At 33.7% G+C, this 25,476-nt stretch overlaps 1 protein-coding gene across 4 annotated transcripts; it reads left to right on the top strand.

The window, feature by feature from the left end:
* Positions 1–276: 276 nt before the first annotated feature.
* Positions 277–25,445, top strand: LOC138939825 (sphingomyelin phosphodiesterase). 4 transcript variants are annotated; one of them, XR_011447905.1, is made up of 13 exons: positions 277–565; positions 13,166–13,275; positions 14,528–14,736; positions 17,506–17,802; positions 17,894–18,286; positions 18,579–18,751; positions 19,282–19,644; positions 19,739–19,931; positions 20,067–20,251; positions 20,516–20,701; positions 22,226–22,801; positions 23,348–23,425; positions 23,723–23,805. XR_011447905.1 is itself a non-coding variant. In XM_070308025.1 (11 exons), the coding sequence occupies exons 2-11, from the start codon at positions 13,194–13,196 to the stop codon at positions 23,790–23,792; spliced, it is 2,151 nt and encodes a 716-aa protein (XP_070164126.1). In that variant the 5' UTR covers positions 277–565; positions 13,166–13,193; the 3' UTR covers positions 23,793–25,445. The 4 variants fall into 4 exon arrangements, 2 of the variants coding, with proteins under 2 accessions (XP_070164126.1, XP_070164127.1); XR_011447904.1 differs by lacking the exon at positions 23,348–23,425 and having other exon boundaries at positions 23,723–23,813; XM_070308025.1 differs by lacking the exons at positions 22,226–22,801; positions 23,348–23,425 and having other exon boundaries at positions 23,723–25,445.
* The last annotated feature ends 31 nt before the right edge of the window (positions 25,446–25,476 follow it).

Consider the following 25,476-nt stretch of genomic DNA (forward strand, 5'->3'; position numbering starts at 1 on the left):
AATAATTAAATCTGCGTAAAAAAGAAACCGTATTGATTCGCACCGTTTATTTTCTCAATTATTGACTGCCATCCCGCAGGTTTATCCTTTAAGGAAACGCACGTGGGATTTCATTTTTGAAATTATACCGCGCAACTTGCCAATTGGCTAGTCGGCATGCGTCAACAAATTACTGCGCATGCGCGCGTAAGTGATGGGAGTGGGGGATGGGAGTAGCGCAAAAGCGAGCCTCGCGCTTGCGTGTCGCGGTCGCGGTTTAGAGTCTAGAGTCCTCCTAGGGCCTAGCTAACGTTTAGTTTACGCCGTACGTTCGGCGCGAGGTGTACGGTAGATAACGCGAAATACGTAACATAAAAGCACGAGCTCCCGTGCATGTGTATCACGTACGCGTTGCGTGACTTTTGTCTCGTATCTATGATCCAGAAAACGTGACGACAACACGAACAATATAAATTCCACGATGTCGCGGGATTGATTCAACGGATGAACTGTCAGCCGACACGCGTCTTGGTGAATGCGTGCGTCTCATTTTCACGATTTTGTCATTCGCCACACTTCAAAATTCGTAAGTGCTATTATCTCTGCGATATAAGGGAGAATCGCGCGACTTTTTTAATTCTATATTAAATATTACTTAGTTAGACGACTTAGAGAGAGAGAGAGAGAGAGAGAGAGAGAGAGAATGTGCGCCCTCTCTATATATCTCAAAAGAAGAATAATCCGTACTGTGTTTGTTTTTATCAACTTTCACCCTGCATTGTTTTAATGTCATTTTGACGTAAAGTCTCATCGATCTCGTCATAAATATAATATATCTATTTTTGTGCTCTTAAGAATTTTTTTTTTATTCATTTTAGACACATTTTTTTTAGCTTTTTAAAAGCCTATAATAAATCTCTGTTCAAGTAAATGTAAGAGAGAGAGAATTTAACATTTATTAATATTTTTCTCTCTTTTTCTTTCCCCTTCCTCCCCCCCCCCCCCTCTCTCTCTCTCTCTTTCTCAAGATTGTATTCATCAAACTCCATTAGAATAAACAACGAATAAAATTTTCGTCGGATCAATGCAAAGTCGATCAGAATTGATCATGCCTCGCGTCATCTCATAATCCCATAATAGACAAAAGACGGGTGCTTTATCACACACATTTGAAACTATTATAAATACTTAATTTGGACTGATTGTAATAAAAATATTGTTTACAATGTAACAACATTCATAATTTATTAAACGATAAGAATAAAAATCTAATTATTTACGATACGAATGAAATTTGATAATTTGGATAAATAAAAAAATAGGGTCTTCGGTAGAGAAACGAACGAAACAAATATTTCGGGCTTTGCTTTCTTCCTTTTCCATTGCTCTTTGCGGTGCTCTTTGCGCGCTCTTTGTTGAATTAATTAGCGAGATAGCAAGCATCGCATGTGCATGCGTCGAATTCGCGCAATTTCTATCAGACGAACCGTGTCTTTGAGATAAGCGGTATAATTTTGTACAATATATTCACTACGATGCTAATTTAATATTATTTTTATTGCATATTAATTATAAGTAGGAAATAATAGAAAAGTAAAAATAAAATTTCTAATTAAAAATTTTAATTACAACTTTGATGTCATTTTAAACACAAGGGCTATTGTAGAGACAATTTTAGAGACAATGTAATAAAAATGGGAGCAATGGATTATTACTATTTTTTTTTATTTTTCTTCTATTATGCAACGTTATTGCTAACAAAGATAATGATTCATCGATAAAATGCGTGATGAACTACAAAACATATCGTTGATTCTGATCCAGCTCTATTTTCTTCGTGATATCATATCGCGTCGTATCGTATCGTATCGCACATATTGATCATATATGATGGGATGATTTGATGGTTCAAGTGTTCTTCCATTAGTTTTTAACTGCTTCCTTTAAAAAGTGATTTTATTTAGATAAAATTTAGAATCTCAAAGCAGATTTTACCTAATTAATGAAATGGCAGATTGTTTACACGCGCACACACGACATAAACACTCATCCTCAGCATTAACATCTGTAACATATGTATATACATATATACACACACACACACACACCCAATTAAAATAAATTAAAAATTTTTAGCATTTGAAATACATATACAGATCAGTTTTACCCAGCAAGTAAAAAATTTCAAATAAAAATAAAAATAAATTAGTTTTGTTTTATTGATAAAATTCTGAGCCATAATATTGTTAAAGATTTTGAACGAGGAAAATATTATAGTAAAAATTACAATATAATTTTTGTAATCGTGTAATATATTAATATATTTGTATAAAAAAATCGTTTGATATTTTTATTCAATAATATTATATACTTATTATATCTTACAATAGAGTATTGCAATTATTCAAATATCTTGACACACCAACAAATGCGTAATTTACAATTTTTATAGTAATAAATATCGTAATGTCGTTATATTCCAGCTTTACAATAAATACAGTTGTAAAAGGGAATATATTCTTCATGTAATTCGTAAAGTTTTCTCCGTTTTTCTTTGCACGAAAAAAAAGGATAATTCATAGAAATAAATAAAGATCTCGGACACACAAACAATATACATACGCTTTATAATAATACTAATTGTCACGTTTACCATTTATAACCACAGCACAGTAGTAGCATCGAATATCTACAATATACACCATACACGCGGCTTTTGTCTCGAAAAGGACGCGTGTGGATATGCGGATAGACACATTGACATGTGTTATGTACGTGAAAATCATTTCTTTCACGCTCATGGCCAACTTTTTCCTGTTTGTTTGTGTGAAAAAGCACGTATAAAAGAAAAGTTAAAGAAAAGCTAAAGAAAAGCACATTATTAGGGTATTGATGCAAGACCGGTTACATATTCGCGAGATAAATTTTTTTCTACAATTACAAGTAAAAAACATGTAACGTTACCGTGACAAAAATTTTTGATAACCAATATCTATGTAATAACTGATAAAAATGCTTGTACAATCGATACAATGAAATTTTATTGATAAAAATATGAAATAAATTTTATGCGTGACAAGATTAAATCTTCATCAAGATTTCGGAAACTTTATTCGCTTTATATCATAAAATTATATCATAAAATTATATTTAATGCATACGCATTGTGACGAAATATTAAATAATTTAACAGACATTAAGGCAATTAAAATAATTTAAAATAAATAAATATTCAACAAGTCGAAAATTATTTATATTTTCCATCTTAATAATATTGATTTAAATTTAATATATAAGGTATATGTATGTATATCTGTTAGAGTAGCTTCTCTGTATACTAAATACCTAAAAAAAAATCGATATCGAGGGTCTCATTTAATCGATGGCGATGGCACTCACGTGACGTCACGTTAAGAGAGAGCGAAGCGTTTAAGTAGGTTATAGGCGACGCTGTGCTGACACGATACGAGAAACGATTGGCTATTATACGGTCACAGAATATAATCGTGAACGAATTATGGATGAATCGAGTTTACTCGATATCGCGTAACGAAAAAAAGAAATCCCAAAAATTTATTTCTATTTACGTCAATTTTTAGATCATCCGTCCTCTCCGCGTGCACGTTAAGATGCAAAGCGCCGTTCGTGAAACACAAGGCAAACCTTGACCACCTTTGCAACTGCTTGCAAAATTACAATTTTTTATTTTATCGCCTTTCAAAAAAAAAAAAAAAAAAATCCGCTATAGTCTGAGACGATATACGATCTTATTTTTACTTTAAAATCAAGAATAAGTTTAACAGAATGTTAACGTAACAGGTGGCCGGAAATCACGCTATTCAATATCGCATCGTGTTGCAAAAAAATGCAAGACGAAGCACTTGAATTTCGCAAGCTGAATCTCGAGCCAAGCAAAAATAATATCAATATGGTGAGAAATATCCATATCGCGCTGCCCAGATAAAAAATATGGATCATAAAAATGTTTATCGCTAATGTGGAGGCAGGCAATCGTTAAAAGTTCAATACGTTTCTCCGCAAAAAGTAACACAATCTAATTTACTTATAATAAATCTATTATCTAAATAAAGTACAACATTATAAAGCAAAGTGAAACATGTTAAACTGATAGTAATGTGTTTAAACGAGCAAGAATTTACTGAAAAAGGAGTGGAGTGATCAAGGATAACGGCGAGATGTATCGTGTTCGTTGTTTGCAACAGTTGCACTGCTTTTTTGTATTCATCGAGGAACTATCTTGTTACCGTTACGATCGAATTTAACACCTTTAACAGAGGAAATCGTACGAAAGAGCAAACCTGACTGGATGACGTTTTTCGATAAATAAATTGACAAAGAATTTCATGCGAAATTAAGAGATCCTTTGTAAATCTATATGTATATATTCTGTGATACGATACTCTCTCTCTCTCTCTCTGATTAAATTGGTAAATTTATAAAGATTAAACATTTATGATAGTATATTGAATTAATTTTATCAATGATAAATTTACGTGACGATAAAATTAATAAATTATATATATATATATATATATATATATATTTATTGGAAAATTAAATGAAGAAATTTTAAAGTTCTTTCTTCGGATAAGCTGCGGGAACATGATTGTTCGTCATACGAGAAATCGTGGGTTCTTGATGATTCAACAATTACTTATTCAGACACCATCGACAACGCGGATGTTTTCAAATTAAGAGAAAGTTCGATGAGAAGGAAGAAGAGAAATGTAATAATGTCATCGTGCATCTTTATTTCTCCAACTAGTACGCGCTGCATCTCCACTTCTTGGTACAATATCTTTCAAAAGTCGTAACTTTGTTTCCTACCGTTACCATGTTACAACGTCCAACTGTGGCCTTGTTAAACGAGAATTTCGGGTTCTGTTCGATTCGCGTGAGTTGCAACTATCAATATTGCAGAAATGAATATATTGCATAACTACACATTTTTTCCCCAACAATCGCCATTCGATAAAATTTTAACTTTTTTAACAGATAAACGAGGTATCTGATACTTTTAATTTTTCCAATAAATCTACTTGTGAGATGCGCAAATGCTTATGAAAATCGTATTTTCTTTCAATTAATCGTCAAAGTTTGCTGTAAAAAAATTGGATTCGAAATCAAATTAAAATTAAAGAATAATATCACATAATCGTATATACTAAAGAGATGTAAAAATTATATTTTTCATATGACATTTATATAATATTTTAACACATTTTACTTTGTTATATATAATTATCTTGCTATTGTTGAGCGTCGTAATCAATCGTAATATAATATTATATTAAAAGAAAATATCGAATGGCCATTCGTCGGAGCGAAGTCGCTTGTTTAAGAAACGCGACTTTATCTGTCCGTCAATTAAAATTCAGCAACACGTGCGCACAAATTATCGCGACAACAGCTGACAGCGCTAATCAATCCGCGCGCGATGCGTACGCAATATATTATTAAACATCTCTACACGCGCCTTTTCTAGCCGGGAGCATAATTTCTCGTGCACCGACAGACCCTCAATATCTCCATTCGCGCCATTCTTTCTATGAAGCGTCGCTTCTCTTCTTCTCTTCGAGTACAAATTTCTTCTATGTATATTCAGATGCTTTTTAATGATGCGTCAATGGCCGAAACAAATTTCACTTAACAATCGGAGAAAATTTTTCCGATTGATTTGCAATAGTTCAAATTGGGGAATCCAGAAGAAAATTTCATCTTGTTCGATGGAAATATCAATCGAATTTGAACTCTCATTATATATATATATATATATATATATATATATATATATATATATATATATGTGTGTGTGTGTGTTTTCGATTCTGTAAAATGTAGACCGCTTTTTTAAACAAATCAATGATATCCATAGATATATCCGTTTGCATTCGCTCCATTGCGTGATGCATCTCATTGAATTGTGCGCGTTTTCCCAAACAAAAGAGATACATTTCTATATTGCGTGCGAGGAGATCTCTATATCTGTTACACCAAACGCACGCAAGTAAACATACCGATGAAAATAAACATTGATAAAATTATTTCTACGAGAGGACGTCAAATAAAATCGTATTAGTCGTAATTGTATTATTTATTAATTTTATTAATTTTCGTTCCTCTGTTTACGAAATAAAAAAAAAACGATAGAATATAATCTTTTGTCTTTGGAAAAGATACGGTAAACCTTCGGGAAACCCACCTATATATATGAAATAATGCGTATGAGGGGGCGGAACCCACCGTGTCCACGCATATACTTTGCAACGCGAAGCAAAGTCCATCGCAAAAAAATTATTGTGTGGATGGGAAAGCGAATGCGTAGACACAGTGGGCTTCGTCCCCCCCCCCTCCCCCCCTCCCCTACGGGGAGGGCTTTACTTCCGGAAGATATAATCTAAGCCAAACCTATATCCCAGGGTTGAATTATTATTAATAAAAATGCATCCCTCGGACATGGGTTGAATTTTCGCGTTTGGTTGGATTTTCGCGTTTCTCTTCGATTTGCGACTCCGATCGCCATTTTTTTAAGCTTCATATTCGTGTTCAGGAAGGAAAAATACATAAGAATTGAATATTCTTATCCATTATTTCATATAGGTGGGTTTACCGAAGGTTTACCAAAGATATTCTTGGAAAGATTATCTATAAATCGTACATATTGCGAGAGGGGGTAATAATCAAAGAGGAATAATTGAAGTTGACCCGATTTTGAAATTATCGCTTTCAGTTCCGATCTCAACTTTGAATTTGCATAATTGAAGTCTCTCTTACTTTATGTATATGTATATGTATTTTCTTGTCAAGTAGAAATTCTCCCACTATGTTATACGCATTGATTCGAATGATATTAGTTACACTCTTGACAATTATTTATCGTTTCTCTTAATCCGTTTCGGTTGCACGACAAGGTTAATTAATGCTTATGTATGCTTGTAACGAGTATTTTTATGTTCAACGATAATGCGTTCAAAGTACGATCGTAACAGAGAGTGATTGTCGCATAAAGTGACGATACAGTTTATACGACGTATCATAAACGTAAAAATAAAAGAGAAACAATTGCTACAGAATTAAGCCGAAGAACAATGTTACTTTCCGAGATTGACAGAACCTGTCACTTATTAAAAGTATCTAATTTTCTATATTATTTTTTCATAAATTATCGCAGTATCGCGAAGAATGAAGAAAAACATCAGAAAATAAAATAAAAATATATTTTACATAAAAGATAAATAATTCGCAATTTATACGCAAGTTCTCCGATGATTCCCATTATTATTATTAATAATGAAAACGGATCGACCATCGCTAATATAGTATGGATTCTAACACTAAGCAAAACTAAAAAGGCAACTATAATACTAATGAAAGCTGGCCGCAACACTTTCTCAGCTTCTTCCGAAAGATTGTAATCTATAAAAAGACGGGAATTATACCAGTAACGACCTTTATCATCGATGACGAAAGTGAATACCTAATCACATTGTCGCTGTGCAAGAAGTCGGAAAGTGAAGAAACGTACGATGACTTGTGAAAGAAAGGAAGGAGGAAACACGAAAGTGAATCGCTCATATGACTATCGAGATATCTTAATTTCGGCACAAATGTTATCTTCTATATGAGAAACCGCAGTTTTTTTAGAGAGCGAACATACGACGCTCAATCTTACGCGCATTATTTGCCGATTACGATTATTTACGGCTAATAACGAGAATGAACTAGTGATATATCACTGTATTAATATTTGGGAAACCATGTAAAATAGAAAAATGTAAATAATGCAGGTAAGCGTCTCCGTTGTATATTTTCTGTTGAAGCGATATTTGTATACAGAAATTTGCTCGAATTTTTTATAATGTAACAAACTTTTTATATAAATTAAAAAAAGAAGACTCTCTACATTGAAAGTTATTGCTGCTTTATTTCAAAATTGATCTTTATTACGCCGAATAGCATCTATTAATTATAAGATTTAAACTGATCCGCGCACAAGTTATTTTAGATAACTCTCGTATCATCGATTTGTTAAATCGATGACTTTTATCTGAAAAACTATATTCCTACATATCACAGCTGTCGGCTCCTGGTATACGCGTTGCTTCCATGAATTCTTCCGATACTCTTCGCTGACTTTCATCCTTGAATCGAGAAGGAGAACTGGCGCCGGGGCATACATATATGGCACAGCGACGCGGCCATTCATGCCACCGTCACCGGCAACGCACCATCTTCCTTCCCTAAACTCCAATCGTCCGATCGAGTATGCCATTTATGCCTCTCGCGAGAGAAAATTACGAGGCTATTACGCTTGTCGCTGTGTGTATCCACAGTGCTTTGCACATTGACGCGCGCGTTCGTTGGCGATAGTGACTTTCGTTTGACGTTAACATCGAACAGCGTGGAGGGTCGCTTTATCGGCGATCATTAGCACTGTATATTTTGAGGAAGTAACGCGGAATCAACGAAAGTAGACACACGAGGCTATTAAAGAGAGTCTGATTAAGATATTTCAGTATTTATTTAAATGGACAAAATTAATTGAACAAATATACCAATAATTTTCCCGATTGTTTAGAGAATTTTTTTTTTTTTTTTTTTTTTTTTTTTTATTTCGTCAAAGTTAATTTTCGACATTAATTTTCACGATATACATATATTTGCTAATAGTTTTATACGAGTATAAGATATAAAGCTCTACATATTACATATGCACATTATATACAGGGTGTCCTAAATCACCCGTACACTCCTTTTCTCTCAAAAACTAAGCATTTTAGAGAAAAACGTTTCCAACAAAAATTGTATAGTTTTGAGGGGAACATAAGATGGTGTCATTGGTTCGACCTTGGACGGCATCGTTGAGGTCAAGTCAAGGACACCTTTAATTTCTTAAATGGAACCCCCTATTTTTCATTGCGTATTCTTGTATTTATATATATATATATATATATAAATGTCTGTTGAATGATATTTTGAATATTTTCAGAGAAAGGCGGTCAAAAGTTTTTCTATAGCTTTCTACATGGAATTATATATATTCGGGAATTAGATATCTTACATTTATACATATATATATATATCTCTTAACGAGAACGATGCAAGAACGAAATTACTCCTCGGGAGAGTAACCTGTTCATTGTAACGAATCATGCGAAAAGCGGCGGATCCCAGCAGCCAACTCGACGGACCGGTTTTGCCATCGCGCAATTAGCGTGGAAGAATTTCGCTTAACTCGCACCGAGACGAGAATTCAAATTAATGACGTACTGTAACGCGACCATTTCGCTGTCGAACAATTTACGAAGCTTGAACGCTAAAACATACAGGTCAATGTCGAATTGAAAATTATTTTCGATCAACGCGTCTCAATATTTTGCAACGAGAAAAGATCGTTGCGCAGACGCACGCAAATGCACATACACGTATTGCAAATTGCCGTACAAGCATATATATAGAATATAAACACGCGAATAAATAAGACACACACATTCAATAGAAATAATCATATTCCTCTACGAAATTTCTTTCTAGATTTTCTATCTCTGCCAGTTTAAGCGCTTACGTTATACCAACTTACGCAAGTACATTTTGTGCACGATGAGCTTAAGTGAGTCTTCTTTCGTTGGACCTCACGGTGGGTCAGATAACGGTCAGCCGCGTATTCCACTTGGCCGGTCAGCTCCCGCCTCGATTTACCGCGTCGACTCGCGATTTTATCACAAACGGAAATTTGAGACTCGTCTTTACGGAAATTTTCAATTTAAAGACAGAATAATTCGAAAGAAGAAATTTCCAACTTTATTTCCATATACAAGGTGTCCCATTTTAAAGAACCCACTCAAATATCTCAGAAACACTGCGTTAAATCGCAAAAATGTTTCAAACAAAAGTTGTGTGGCTTCAAGGGGGCCATAAGACGGTGACAATGATTTGATCTTGGAAAATCATTTGAAGGTCATGTGAAGGTCAACTTTCAAATCTTAAATGGAAACCCCCATTTTTCATTTAGTATTCTTGTAGCTTGCCTCGAGAGCTTTCCAAAACACTATAATAAACTATTTTTTTATTCAGTACTTTTTGAGTTATTTTATATTTTAAAATCTGACATCTTTTGATATAAAAAATTAAATATCTCATAAAATAGTTAGTTTTTGATAATCTTACCGTAATACTTTTATGTACAGAATAATGATACAAATCAATTTAGTCATCTTTAGTCATCTTTAGTGTGTGAGTATCAAGCGACTGTTAAAGTCAACCATCTTTTTATCGTCACTTCGATCGGTCGATATAATCAGGCGGGAAAGATATAAAATAGAAAAAAAGGTAAGACGGAGAGCGGGGATATCCGGAAGCGCGCTCTCTTCACGCATTCTATGCGTATGCAACTTTCGCCAAAACTGATTCTACTAAACTAACCGCAACCGCCAATTTAATAGATTGGAGTACAAAATTACTACACGCTTCGTGAAACTTAATTGAAATTACAAAGGAAAGGTGACAAACTATAGAGTAAAATTGAAATAAAAAGTGACAGGACATACTTTGATCTATATTTCTGGCTTTCTTATCGTGGAAGTAACACATATAATTTGTTATTGTTATTATTAAGACAAGGATATTTAATTACTATATATATATAATAACATAATATAGTTATCATTATTATACGTTTAAATGATGAAATAATATATTTATCGTTTCGGGTATTCTTTTTACTATAGGATATTGAAAAAGTGTGTTTTTTTTTTTATAGCTGCGACTTTTTGTTTCATTAAATTAATATGTTATATTTTATATAGCATCCTTTTTACACTCGAGATATAATTCTATAAGAGAGAAAGAGAAAAAATATGACAAGCCGTAGAGAGAAGTACAGATGCTGTAGGCATCGAGCCAAGATATATCTCACGCTCGAATGACACGTGTAGTAGCCTTGACACGCACGTGCATCGTCTGCGTGCTAGTGCGGTATATATATATATATATAACTCATGCCGCGTAATTTATTCTAAACGTCCCAGTCAGCTGCAACTCATTTCCGATGTCTCAGCTGCTTCAAATACGATCCCAGTTTTGAATAATAAAATCTCAGTGATTCATAAAATCGCGTGATCTGTTTATGATAAATTTCTCGATAAACCCCTCGATGAATTATCGTATCATCTGTCAAATTGCCCGACGATTATATTTACCAATCGAGACTTTGTGGGAAAAGAATAAATTAATCCCGTTTTTCTCTCTTCCATATTCTTCTTTTCTTACCTGTTTGATTGAACAATAATAAATAATGCAAAATACATATGAAAAATAAATGGATAACAAAGTAATTAAATTTAAATATAATTATATCTATTTTTGTTAATAATATAATATACGCGCGTATTTGTACGTATATATGAACATATGTGTTTAATGACAAAATTAAAAATCTTGAAGTAAAAATGCAAATGATCTGTCTTAGATTTTTAGATCCGTAAAAATATCTCTATCGTTTCGAGAAGAAACTTCCGTTACCGGAATAGAATCCGCTAACACTGTAAACGAATTCTTTCTTTAGGAGAATCGAACGAGTTCCGTTATAACTTGAACGCGATGCGACACATTCCGTCAATCCGGGCGAAGATCGTTATTACTTCTCACGCATTCAAAAGGCGTCGAGTAGCGTCTTCGTGCCATTGAATAACCCACTTAAGAGTAACAGTAACGGACGGGATGGCATGCCCAAAAAATTCTAGTGTTGTAACAGTGACACCGATCGGACACATATGTTGCCGGAGGAAGATTAATCGTTGCTTATTCTCTTCGCGCGCCTTTCTCTTACGTCGCTCTCGATTGAAGAAGAAGAAGAAGAAAAAAAAAATTGATTGCGAACGAAGAGATAAAGCTCACCCTCGCGACTGCAAAAACGCGACTGTCAATTTCCAGAAACTTATTCGATCGGCGTCGCGACGATTCTCGACGCCTCGTTTACCGTCGTGGGAAAGTGCAAGTTACGCTCCCGTCTAATGCAAATTCTTTCTTCAGTAATCGCGTACACCTTTCACGGAACACCTTTCATGTCCACCGAACGATTAATCGTAGTTTTCAGTCGCGATAGACTTTTATGCGTGCTCTTGCTATAAAATTGCTCGGAGATTTATAATTCAGCTCGTTTTCCTTGTTTGTTTCTTTTTTCCTTTCTTTCTTACTTCCTTCCTTGCTTGATCGTTTTTTTTTTCCCGATATATATCGCTTATAAAAAATTTTGATTTCAATTTTAATTTTAATTTTAATTTAATTATAATTTCAAGGTTGAGTTTTGATTTGAGGATTTTAAATATGTTAAATTTTAAGAAATTTTAAGAACTTTTGAACATTAATTTATTGTGAAAACACAAAAGAAACACACGTCACAACACAAGACACAAACAAACAAAGACAGAACTGAAAGACATCCAAAGTCGCAAGGCACGGATTAATAAAAAAAAATATATATATATATACTGAGTGGCCCTAGTATAAAAAAATAATAGTTTTTAAAAAAATTATTTACGATGTATTTTTTTAAACAATTATTTGTTTTTGTTTTTTTTGCACTAATTGATTTGTCTCATTATTCTGTACATAAAAGTATTACGGTAAGATTATCGAAAACTGAATATTTTATGAGATATTTAATTTTTTATATCAAAAGATGTCAGATTAAAATATGAAATAACTCAAAAAGTACTGAATAAAAAAATAGTCTATTACAGTGTTTTGGAAAGCTCTCGATGTCAGCTACAAGAATACTAAATAAAAAATGGGGGTTTCCATTTAAGATTTTAAAGTTGACCTTCACATGACCTTCAAATGATTTTCCAAGGTCAAATCATTGTCACCATCTTATGGCCCCCTTGAAGCCACACAACTTTTGTTTGAAACATTTTTCTCCTCCGAGCTTGGTTTTTGAGATATTCGACTGGATGGATTAAAATGGGCCATCCAGTATATATTATATATCGTTCATAAATGTGTATAAAAAATAAAATCAATTCCTGTTATACTTGTTCATTTTATTTCTATCTTGATCCTCTTTTCTTGCATTTATAAACTTCTCGAACATAATCAATTTTCCTAAATAATTAAAACATAATATATTTAAGTCATATTTATACATTTTTATTTTTTACAATTACAGATAACGATACCAAAGAGGGCAAAATAGTATGCGTAGTCAAAGCAGGATATCGTCAAGTTTCATCTTCCTGTTATGCGTTTTTTTCTCCAGTTCGATATGGATTGTTATCGGTATGTATATTTCAAAAACATGTATCATACAGTTTTATTAAACATAGAGAGAAAATACATCAATTCTAATTAGCTTTTTGAAACTACATTTTAATAACATTATTTCGTAAAAACTTCAATGAAACTTATTTGTGCGCGTAATCCGAACAAGGAGCGCAAGTGAACTGCGCAACGAAAGTGGATAATAAATCTGATTGTGTATATTAGAGTTTATATAATATATATATATATAAAAGAGAGAGAGAAAGAGAAGGGATTATACTCGATAAAAAAATGGACTGAATTTTACGATATAAATCTCGTAACCTCTTTTTGCCGAGAAAGCATGTAAGTGTTGCATGCGATTCGATCGATTATATTCATGGGAAATTATACGACTTTTCTTGAACATCGAGTCACCAGCTATTTCGAGCGTAACGGAAAAATTGTACGTCTTCAAGGTAAGATACGCTGTACAGCATAATACTTTCCGTGCTTCATGGGAAAAATCGGCATACTTTATCGAAGCGATCTTCCAAGATTGTAACTAATCGTTTACGATTAATCGCAAAAGTATGAAAAATCAACCTTACCTTCCGCGCATGAAACGTTCCGTATACCCCGTAGAGCGCGCAATTATTCATTTATTTTTATATCGCCCGTATTAGAAGGTATCCGATTGTCACGCATTGTCCGGAGAAAATATTCTTATCTCTGGTTTTTTTTTTTTTTTTACTGCCAAATATACAAGCAATTCCGTCTCAATTTGCCACGAGTAATTTAATCTGCGAAAATGTTAATTTTTCCGTGAAAGAAGTCGTTACTTTCGCGTTTTTTTTTTTTTTTACAGATTTCTTTTTACATTATATATTTTACATTTTCGATTTCAGATTTGTAAGCGAAGAAATAATTATATATATATAATTAATTTAAAAATAATATATTTTTATTAATAAAATAATATATAATATGATATATGCCATATCTATGTTGTAGATAAAAGTCGTGGTACATTTAATCGCAAGGTATCTAACAATAAGAGACAAGATATTAATCTGGCGCGATCGCGCTCAAACAAATTTGCAAACAATTATTCGTGTCGTTAAGCTCGTTTCGTGAAATACTTAAATTTCAGGCACTTTCCGCGAGAAACGTTCTCGCGCTGCACAAATTGCAAAATTAACTTGCGAGAATGGGATTGCGAAACTTGTGGCAATTGTCGCATCTTCCGGCCGCGGCTTAATTAGATTAATCGCTTTTCCGGTTTTCGCAGGAAATCCCATTCGATACAGGACGAGACGGGAAGCGGAGATAGCGTCCACGAATTGGACAGCGCTGGCCGACGAATGGATCGCAGCGAAGGCCAGGGCCGCCGAAAAGATGGACGTCGCTCTGCTACCGTTCAACGAGAGATTCCGGGAATTACCGCCTACGGTGGAGACCTTTGTTGTTAACGGCACGAACCCTGAACAGATGGCACGGGTAATATCTATATTTGTTTGCGATTGCATCCTCGGGGCGTGAACAAAAAGACATCTATTTTATTGTTAGTCAAAAATCTGCACTGTCACTGATGTCAATTGTATAAAACACACACAATTAGAGAGAAATTTCCTCCGATGTATAAACACTATAAAAAATTGAATCGTTTTTTTAATGTATAAGATGACATAACATCTTGTATCAATAACATCTTGTATCAATAAATTACATCTTGCAGATATTCTATCGCAAATCTTTGGAAAATATAACAAAGATTACACTGTAATTGTATTGGGATAATTTTACTATTTACGATTCGATTTTATATATACATATATACACAATGTAACAAATTCTATCTGTCTGTTTGTTTATTATTTTATGTTATACGTACGATTGTTACCTTGCGATTTTAAAAATAATTTAAAAAAATTCTAGATAATGATAAAAATAACAATATAGTTGCTAAGCACTTTGTATACATCTTTACCGCCTACATACAATTTTTTTTTATTGCATAAGCTCGACGATTAATATCAGTACAGTTTACATTGTTCGATCTGTTTTTACTTTACGTGACAATAGTTACATTTCGGACGCAATCAGACCGTTGAAAACGCATTCGACACACTCGATCGAATGAGAAAAGTAGCATCCATATCGACTCAAGCTTCTTCCGTAAACATAAACCTGTGAAACTTATTATTCTATGGAATTATTATTGCACGAATAAACCGGTAAAATCAATGATCGTGAAATGAGAAAAGACCGTGAAAAACTTTCTACATTAATCGTTCGCGCACTCGCTCTGCTTTGATGACAAGAAACGGGTAATTGATCTTCTAATCGATGCATTTTCACTTCTGCGTCCACGTATGAAACTTTAATCAGCGCGTTTCCGCTTGATGAATAAAATCAATTTACAAGAACATTAATCAACCGTAAGTATTGATGACGAATGTCCGCCGATCGTGTAATCAATACGCGCCAAGGATTTACTGCATCGAGAAATTGTTAAATTCGTAGATAAAATTATGATGTTGGTGTACAACTTTGCTTCCGCCGTTTTTTTTCCGAAATTCGAGATTTTATTGTAAAAAACTGGTTATACATTTTGAAATTGCTTGTTGAGTCACTCCCAATGATCATGCCAATTCTTTTTGACTTTGACTCGAGTCTTCATTAAGTAATGCCTCCAATTCTGCATCTTCGAAAACCTCTCTTCCACCGCTATGCCGGTCTTCGACGTGAAAATCATCGTTTTGAAGCATCGAAACCACTCACGACACGTTCTTTCACTAATAGCGGCTTCACCATAAGTATTTGAGAGCATTCGATGAGCCTCAGCCGCAGATTTCTTCATATTGAAGCAGAAAATTAAAACCTCCCGCAAATGACGAGAATTTGGCTCGTAAACTGACATTTTCAATCGAGAATAACTTTATGATGCAGACACAAATCGACTAATGTTTCTATGGAGTTATGTTGACAGATGCCCAAGTTTATTGCATGACGTCTATGATCTATTTATTTCGACCACTACTTACCGCTAAAGCCATCTATAGGAAAACGGCGGAAGCAAAGTTGTACACCTAATATATATATATACATATATGTATGTATATTGCTAAAAGTACACGTAACATCTCCTAAACGAATTGCGCGAGAAGACGCAAGACGCAACTCGTCGCGCAAATTTCGAAATTGTCGTGAATATTGTTTGGTATTTTTTCGCGACCTCGCCTTCTTCTCGTTTCTTTCCCCTTTCCTTGTCTTACTGGACGGGAGGGACGTCGATGTCGCTGCGGCTCTCACTTTCAATGCCAAAATACTTTCACCAACGCGCGACCGTTGACAGACACACCGTGGTGAATGCAAGCATGTACCTTCTATCGTTCTATCCTTCCTATTCGCGTCTGCTTATACGCATACACATCGTATACATATAATATGGTGTGAATGACTTTCGCCCGCGAAAGTCGCCCACGATCATCGATATCATTCGTCATCGCTTGCGTAAAAGAAATCATCGATACAGACATATCCACGCGTAATCGCGCTGCTCCGCTTCGATCTCGGAAAAGGTGCACGCTCCATTATCTCGGGATCACGATCCAAGAAGGAAAGTTGCAAATGCGATCAAAGGCACGCGGAAAGCGACGCGAAAAAATTCACTTAATTTTCACTTAATTCGAGCTGTTTCGTGTGATATATTAAGATTGACGCGAAAGCGCGCGTATACGTGGATTAATTTTCTTCTCGTTTTCGTGCCTTCCTTGATATAATTATTGCGACTTAAATTGAAACACCACCCACACATTATTATTCGAATATCTAATTCGGTGATGAATCGAATCTGATTTTTATCGTAAGCTGCTGAGAACAATAGTAAGAAAATCGCAAAATTGCGTAATCTCAATCGCATTTATCGATTCTTTTCGTTATTATTATTGTATCAATTTACATATTGCGATAGAAAATAAATTATATCTCCGAATGTATATAGTCGCAAGAGAAAAGAATTCATAAATATTTTCTATATAATAATTGGAAAATTAAATAGTATGGAGAATCTAGATACAAGACCAAGCAAAATAATCAAAATTATGGTACAATGCAATAAAGTTTCAATAACACGACTATTATCGTCTTGTATATTAGAGAATGACAACTATTTTTTCATTTTATTATTTTATCAACAACTTTATACACTTGAGACGTTATATCATATATAAATTTATTATCGTAATCATGTATATCTAATTTTAGTTAAATTACTCACGGATGCTATGGGATATGGAAACCGTTCAGCCGAGTGGACATTTATCCGGATTCGTTGACAAGGCTCTTAAACTGCTAGATCTGAGGCAAGTCATGATGGAGGTTGAAACGTCCGTAATGTCCAAAGTATCTTGCACCGCGTGCAAAGTAGGTACAGGCCTGCTGCAACATTATATAAAAGTCGGCAAGAGCGATGAGGAGATCATGGCCAGCATTTATCAATTCTGTGTGTCGCTTAACATACAGAGCGCTCGAGTCTGTCACGGAGTCACTTTGCTTTTTGGGGTAAAGTTTAATAGATTTACATTTATTTATGTATATGTGTGTATTATATATTATATGTAAAATTAACAAAAATTAAAATAAATCTGTGTAGGGGGAGGTGATCTACGTGTTGAAACAGGTGACTATGGGTCCAGCGCAAATCTGCAGTTTTGTGATCGGCGACGCGTGCGACGATGCGTTTAATCCGCTACATGAATGGGAGGTGGCCTTTCCACCGGTCAAGAAACCACCGATTAAACCGCCGATACCGCCGCAGGAAGGCGCGCCGACCTTCAAGGTGCTGCATATCTCCGACACGCATTATGATCCGTATTATCAGGAGGGTGCGAACGCCGAGTGCAATGAACCGCTCTGCTGTCGGCTGACAAACGGTGCCCCTTTGACGGCCTCGGCCGCCGCCGGACGATGGGGCGATTACAGAAAATGCGATACACCCAAGAGAACAATCGACCATATGCTCAAGCACATTGCCGATACGCATTTGGTGAGTAACACGCGCGAAATATTAATTAATTAATTAATTAAACTGTCGCCGCGTGAAATTGACGAGACGTTTATTCTTTTCGAGTAAATCTTACTTGCCGCGCATAAAAACATTTTAATGTATTCCGGTTGATGGGGGAAAAAAAAAAAAATTATTTATATCAAGTATAATAAATAAGAAGATGTGTATGATTTTTGCAAGTAGAAAAATTAATCGCTACCGATATAAAACGGGCAGAAGGATGGAAGGAAGAAGAATAATAATTTTTCGTCATGATTTAAAATATTTTCAGGATATTGATTACATCTTATGGACGGGTGATTTGCCGAGTCACGATGTTTGGAATCAAACGCGAGAAGAAAATCTAAAGGTATTGCATAATACGGTCGCGCAAATGGTAGAGATGTTCCCCGGAATACCGATCTTTCCTGCCTTAGGAAATCACGAAAGCGCGCCGGTCAACAGGTATATCCGCTATATAAACTCGCGTCCGTCTCATCTCGGAATCACTTCACATCACTTTCACTTTTCTAGAAAATATTCTTTCACGTACGATTTATGTGTAACGTAGTTACTCATATTTATTCAAAAATAACACACACACACTTTATATTTTCTTTTAAAAAATTTTCTTTTCAAAGAAAACTTTATTTTACATAATACAGATATTTCAAGGTTTAAAAAAAATTAATATAATAAAATAGAACACGAAAGAACACAAGAGAAAGAAATAGAGGGAAAAGACCGATCAAGCTTTCATGAAAATTTTCCTATCTGATCAATTAAATTAATAACTTTAGAAAATTATTTTAGAGACATATACGACAGAGAGAGAGAGAGAGAGAGAGAGAGAGAGAGAGAGAGAGAGCATTAATACAAAGATTTCTATTACATTCTAATATTGCTTTCTGTGTTAAAAATATATTTTGAACATTTTTCTGGAATCAAATTCCTTCTAAGATGAATAATGCATTAAAACAATCCTGTTTTTTTAGTTTTCCACCACCCTTCGTACCTGAAGAAAACAGTATCTCATGGCTGTATGACGATCTCGACAAACAATGGCGACGCTGGCTGCCAGCCGGTGTATCGCACACAGTTCGTCGCGGTGCCTTCTATTCCGTTCTGGTACGACCAGGTTTCAGAATTCTTTCTGTTAACATGAATTATTGCAACAACAAAAACTGGTGGCTGCTGATCAACAGCACGGACCCAGTTAGCGAGCTACAATGGCTCGTATATGAGTTGCAAGGTGCCGAGATCAATGGTGAGAAGGTGCACATAATTGGCCATATCCCACCTGGACACTCGGACTGTCTCAAAGTGTGGTCGAGAAATTACTATCACATCATCAACCGGTTGGTACTTGATTATTTAAATCACTATTATACTCTAAATTGATATCGAGCTAATGCATTGTGTAACAAATGTCCTTCCTCTATTTTTATTTAGCTATGAATCAACAATCACGGCCCAGTTCTTCGGACATACGCATTACGACGAATTCCAGATATTCTATGATACATCAGATCTCGGCAGAGCGCTCAGTATCGCGTACGTTGGTCCTTCAGTCTCGCCGTATTATGATCTCAATCCCGGCTACAGAATATATTACGTCGATGGAGATCATCCAAAAACTACAAGAGTAAGTGAAATGAGATACTTTTTCTCATTAGTATAATTAATAAAATATGCTGGTAAAGTTTGGCCAAATAGTCTGCATATTCCTTTTCCCTTAAAGGCGTTATCTATTATCTCCGAATTAACATGCGTTTTCTAGATGGTCATCGATCACGAGAGCTGGGTCATGAATCTCAAGGAAGCGAATCTTTACGATTATCCGATCTGGCATAAGTTGTATAGCGCACGACAAGCCTACCAAATGGCATCGCTCTTGCCGAAGGACTGGGACTCCCTGATCGACAAAATGACCAACGAGCCAGCCCTCTTTGATCTCTATTACAAGTAATTATATCCACATAATATGATAATGTACACTGTACTTTTGTGTAAAAAGGAACTTTTTTTTTTTTTTTATCAAAAAATTGAAAGTCTATAATTCACACATATCATACATAATATATTAAGAAATTTATTATTATACGAAAATATGTGCTCTTATTTTTAAATTGATCGATTTTAATGATTGAAGATATTTAATGGCAGATTAATGAGGAAAATAAGAGATTCGATATTGCGATATTGCGTGTTTGCTTTCAATTTTTATAGGCATTACTATAAGAATTCTCCGGTGCGACCGGCGTGCAACGACGAATGTCGCAAGAGATTGCTCTGTGATCTGCGCAGCGGAAGAAGCCATGATCGGAAAGCGTTATGCCAAAGCTTAGAAGCGAGGATCGACGTCGAGACTAGAACGGGCTGGCGAGCGTGGATCTATAAAGGACTCGCATTATCGTATGTAAAAGACTTGTGGATCCAACTCTATTCCGGCAACACTGAGACTAATGAAGTTAATTAATCAATTATTCCGTATAAAAATACGTCGCGATCAATATTTCGAAAATATTGATATGACAATGATCCATAGTTAATAGGTTTTTAATTGAATTGATTTTAAATCAAATATTTCTCTCTTTTTTTTTGTTACTTCTAAAAAAAACTTGTGTATCTCGAACGCGTAGTTTTATTCAATTGTAACTGTTCATTTTTATGTTGTATGCGTTCGCGTTGCTAGTAATTCCAATTTTAAGCGAACAAATTTAAAGCAATATTGAAAAGTCGAGGAAACAACGATGACTCGTGATAACGCAAAGGCACACTCTAACAAAAAATTTGCAGTTGGTTTAATAAAAATCGCTTGAAATATATTATTAATCGAATGTTAATAGTAGTACAAATAACCCAGCTTTTAACTGATGTGTTAACGACTCACAGAGAAACATTAACAATATATAGAGATTAATAATTAAAGTCTGATCTTGAATTGAGGAAGAAGAGGAAATATATACAAACTGCTCAATTAATCGATAAATTCATATATTATTGATATACTATAGCATATATAAGTATATACATATTAAGTAAGCGTATAATACGTAGAAACATCACGTCATCTGCTGATTAACTTGATGTCCTATAAAAATTTCTATCAATATAGTGTTATTAAGTTTGTTAATATTTTAATTATAGTTTGTTAAAAGTAACTGTAAAAAAAAACAAAAACAAAAAAATATACGGCTAAAGCTGTACAAGTATGAAAAAAATCGATCAATTGAATTTAATTACTTTCGCTATATTCAGTTGGAAAAAAAACTCGCAACGTAATATTGTTATAATATAAAAAAAATATATACATTATTGCGTTAAATATTTATAAGAAAAATAAAATTAATTATGCCATATTACCGGACGAAACAGTTATTATATCTCTGAAGATAAAATTGTTTTTATTTTGGAGATATTTCTTGCAAAAAATTGAAAAGAAAATTATTATTGATCAATATTATTGAAGTTGAATTGCTTGTGTTCCATTTGCAAAAGAAAAAAAACAAGGATGTTGTAGACTTGCAGACAATATATGTGCGCAATGTCTCTCATCTTCTTTTTTGCTTATTAGTATACATATATAAGAATTTATAGACGCTAAATTTTAGAATATACGCAAAGAGAGAGACTAATAATAGATTGTAAATTTCTCTCTTCTCTACTCAAGCTCGTTTACTCAGCTCTCGTAGAAACAAAGAAAATACCGAATACAGATTTCATTCAATAGCATTGAAGCATCATTAATATCGCTTCGTTTAGAATGCATGTATATATGGTATGTATGCATCACACTCGAATGAGCTTTCTATAATCAAATGTAAATACATGTATCATTGCGTAACACTTGCACGAAAGATTAAAAACACTAATATCTTCAATGATGAGAAGAAGCAGTAATAAAAAAAGGATATCGATTCTTCGCGTGTGTTTCAGAGGGTTCTTCGCGAAGCATATTGCCTCATAATTGAAAGCAATCGTTCTTTTTACGCAAGCTCCTTTGAATGTGTGCATTAAAATAAAAAAAAATAAATAAATAGAAAAAAAAACAGGAACAGATGCTCTTTAGATAAAGAGAGAAATCAAGATATTATATTACATAATTTTAACTACGTGCCTTGTCAGAAAATATACGCTCTCTAGATATATCCTTCTCTAATACGAAAATTTTTTAAATAAAATAAACAATATGAAACACGGTGTTGGGTCCCATCAATTGACCAATTTACTGTAAATACTGCTGTAGATATCTTTTAATCATTTGAATTAATTTCAGCAACGCGCAAAAGTGCATCCTAACAAATGCGCAAGTTGTTTCACGCAATGCGTAAAAATGTATAAGCTTTTCTTAGGCGCACTTAATCTGCCAAGCGCACCGCAACAATACTTGAGCCGGCTTTACCTCATCGAAAATACCAAGTTACTTGTACATATCTAAAAGTAGAGTCGGTAATCTTGTTTATGGTGGTGGAACGTAACAGCCGATGGTTGATTCTCTCCTCGCGCACTATAGTAAGTAGTACGAATATAAAAATATCAAATGCGAATAAACTTTATATATATCTAATTGAACTAGCTGCATAATTTTCGCAATTATTAGAGCACATTACTGCACAATGTATAAAATGTATAATATTTTTAATACTTCTTAAAATTGGGAGCTATTTTGAGCATGTTAAAAGAAACATTTGACGAATTATTCTCCCGCGTGTAAAAAGAAATTTTACTAATATTTCATTAATAATTTTTAATATATAATCTAAATATATATATATATATATACATAACATTATATTAAAAGTCCTGGTGAATAGAGTCTGCTCTCAATAGCTTTCTTCAACTAAATTAACTAATTATTTAATTAGTTTAATATATATAAGCCAATTAATATTGAACAAACTCATATATAACGAAAATATTGGCAAAATTAATCATAGCTAATCGCAACATTAATTAAATAAATACAATTTTTTATGCGGCTGGTTTTTTACTTTATCTTGATGCTTTCTTATTGTTAGTTGCCAAATTACGATATTATAAATATTTTAATGTATTTAGACTGATTGCGCTTCGTGCAACATATACGCTAATACTTATATGAGCTGCACCGATTTATTTTCTATCTACATTATAATCGTATGTATATATTCAAAACAAAATTCTAGAAATTTAATTTGCACAGCAATCCTTGCATCCTTGGAAAAAATTTAAATAGGAAAAAAATCTGTTATTGCATACCTCTCTCTCTCTTTCTCTCCCCCCTCACCCCCCCCCTCTCTCTCATATTTGCGATAAAAATCATTATTTGTTTTCATTTAGAGAAGATGAATTTGTTCATGTTCATGTTTGTTTATCGATACGCGAGAAATAATATCCCTCATCTTTATCAAACTTATGTGAAAATATCATAATCAAAATTTTTTGGAATTGCAGAATGTCCGTGGTGATGGCCATCCCCAGGTTTGCGTACAATCTACCAAAGTACGTTTTAGGACTGGGTTAGACAACAAGAAAACAAATGCTAAATGCATCAGATGCATGACTCAATATTTGTGATGTTAAATTATTAAAATATTCACAATGTGGTATTATATAGTATTCAAGACGCGAATTTCGGTATTGTTGACGACCGGACGATTATATTATTCGTCGAAATTGAATATCGCGTTTCGACTCGTAATTGCTCTCACAGAATCTAACATGCTAATCCTTCATAATCGAAGAAGACTCTATAAAAATGAACAAATTGAAATGGATTGAGAAATATTCATTTTTTCTGGGAAGTATCAGTAGACGAAACGAATGGAAAAATGAATTTTTTTATCAAAAATAAGTTTTCTTAATCCTCAGAATCGTATATTGATTACAAGATTTTTATACGCAATACAAAGAGTCAGACTTCAATTTGAAGATTAAAAATTTATAAAGTAATTTTGTAAAGTAAATTTTTTCTAATTCATATATTTTCTCCCTCAGTAAATCACATGCAACCACCTCGTGTAATGACCCTTTTTTTTTTAAATAAAATAACGCAGATGAGCGATAAAGGTCTAAAAGTAAATAGCGACCAAGAATGATATATTTTATTACGATTACGTAATTATAATGTACATTAAGCATAGCATATTTTAGCAGATTTATTAGCAGAAGATAAACGTGCGATCTTCTCGCTTGGAGAAACATGATCGTGAAATCACGTGTGCTTTGAATCAAAGATTAAAACAATAATATTTCAATGAGTTCAGTTTGTATATGCGAGAAAAGATCTTATGTTTCACTTAATGTATTTGAGTGATCAAGTATTTTATTATCGAGCGCGTCTCTGTAGTATACAAATTTGATCTCGACGAAATTATAATAAGTTTTCGATACCTCCTTTGAGAGTCCTCTTTAATAACAGGCATTGTGTATATAATATATGTAAATATATGCAAATATTATGATCGCGCGCAGATTAATATCTTCTCTTTCATTAGTTATTTCATTAGTTAGTTAACGAGTGATTAATTCATTAATTCATTAACGGCACGTGATGAATATTTCCGCGTGAAATCATTCCACTTATAATAGGTCAGTAATTAAATTTCATGTGTGTTTATCGATGAAATATTTTTAGTTATATTAAATCTGAACAGTTATATTAACACTACTAAACGTGGGGGAGGTATAATTATGGATTCTCTCCCCAGTCATCGCTGCAACGAAACATTTAAAATATAATATATGCAATATGAATTTACAGATTGAAAGTCGCGAATGCTCCCAGTGTTCCTAATGTTTCGATTAATTGACGACCTAGTCCAAGATGCGTATCGATTACCGTTGACTATTTTACTCATATATAGCATATTTAATAAATATATCTTACAGTTCTCTCGTTATCGAAATAAACTAACAAAGAACGCGTGAATTAATAAGTCATTTTTAAAAATTCAACAATTACAAATCATTAGTGATAATATCGATAAAAACGTACAGAAAGATATTTTAATAAGTAAGGAAAGTATAATGTTTATATTCTCGATACATTATACATTTAAAAAAAATTGACAAATATAGTATAAGAGTAATGACATATTAAATTGCGCAGAGAGAGAAATAAGTCACGTGTATGAGCGAAATTATTGTATATAAAGGAAAACTTCTATTTATTCACAAGTGGTTATATATGTTTTTGCTGATATTGT

The sequence above is a fragment of the Polyergus mexicanus genome, unplaced genomic scaffold (genome assembly GCF_030449975.1).
Source record: "Polyergus mexicanus isolate NDT 795.1 unplaced genomic scaffold, iyPolMexi1.0 SCAF_15, whole genome shotgun sequence".
Classification (NCBI taxonomy): Eukaryota; Metazoa; Arthropoda; class Insecta; order Hymenoptera; family Formicidae; genus Polyergus; species Polyergus mexicanus.

Excerpts from the sequence above, each read along its gene's own strand:
- LOC138939825 (XM_070308025.1), top strand. The coding sequence starts at position 13,194 with ATGCGTAGTCAAAGCAGGATATCGTCAAGTTTCATCTTCCTGTTATGC. Across the intron at positions 18,287-18,578 it reads ACATTGCCGATACGCATTTG|GATATTGATTACATCTTATG; the intron begins GTGAGTAACACG and ends AAATATTTTCAG. Across the intron at positions 20,702-23,722 it reads TATAAAGGACTCGCATTATC|AATGTCCGTGGTGATGGCCA; the intron begins GTATGTAAAAGA and ends TTGGAATTGCAG.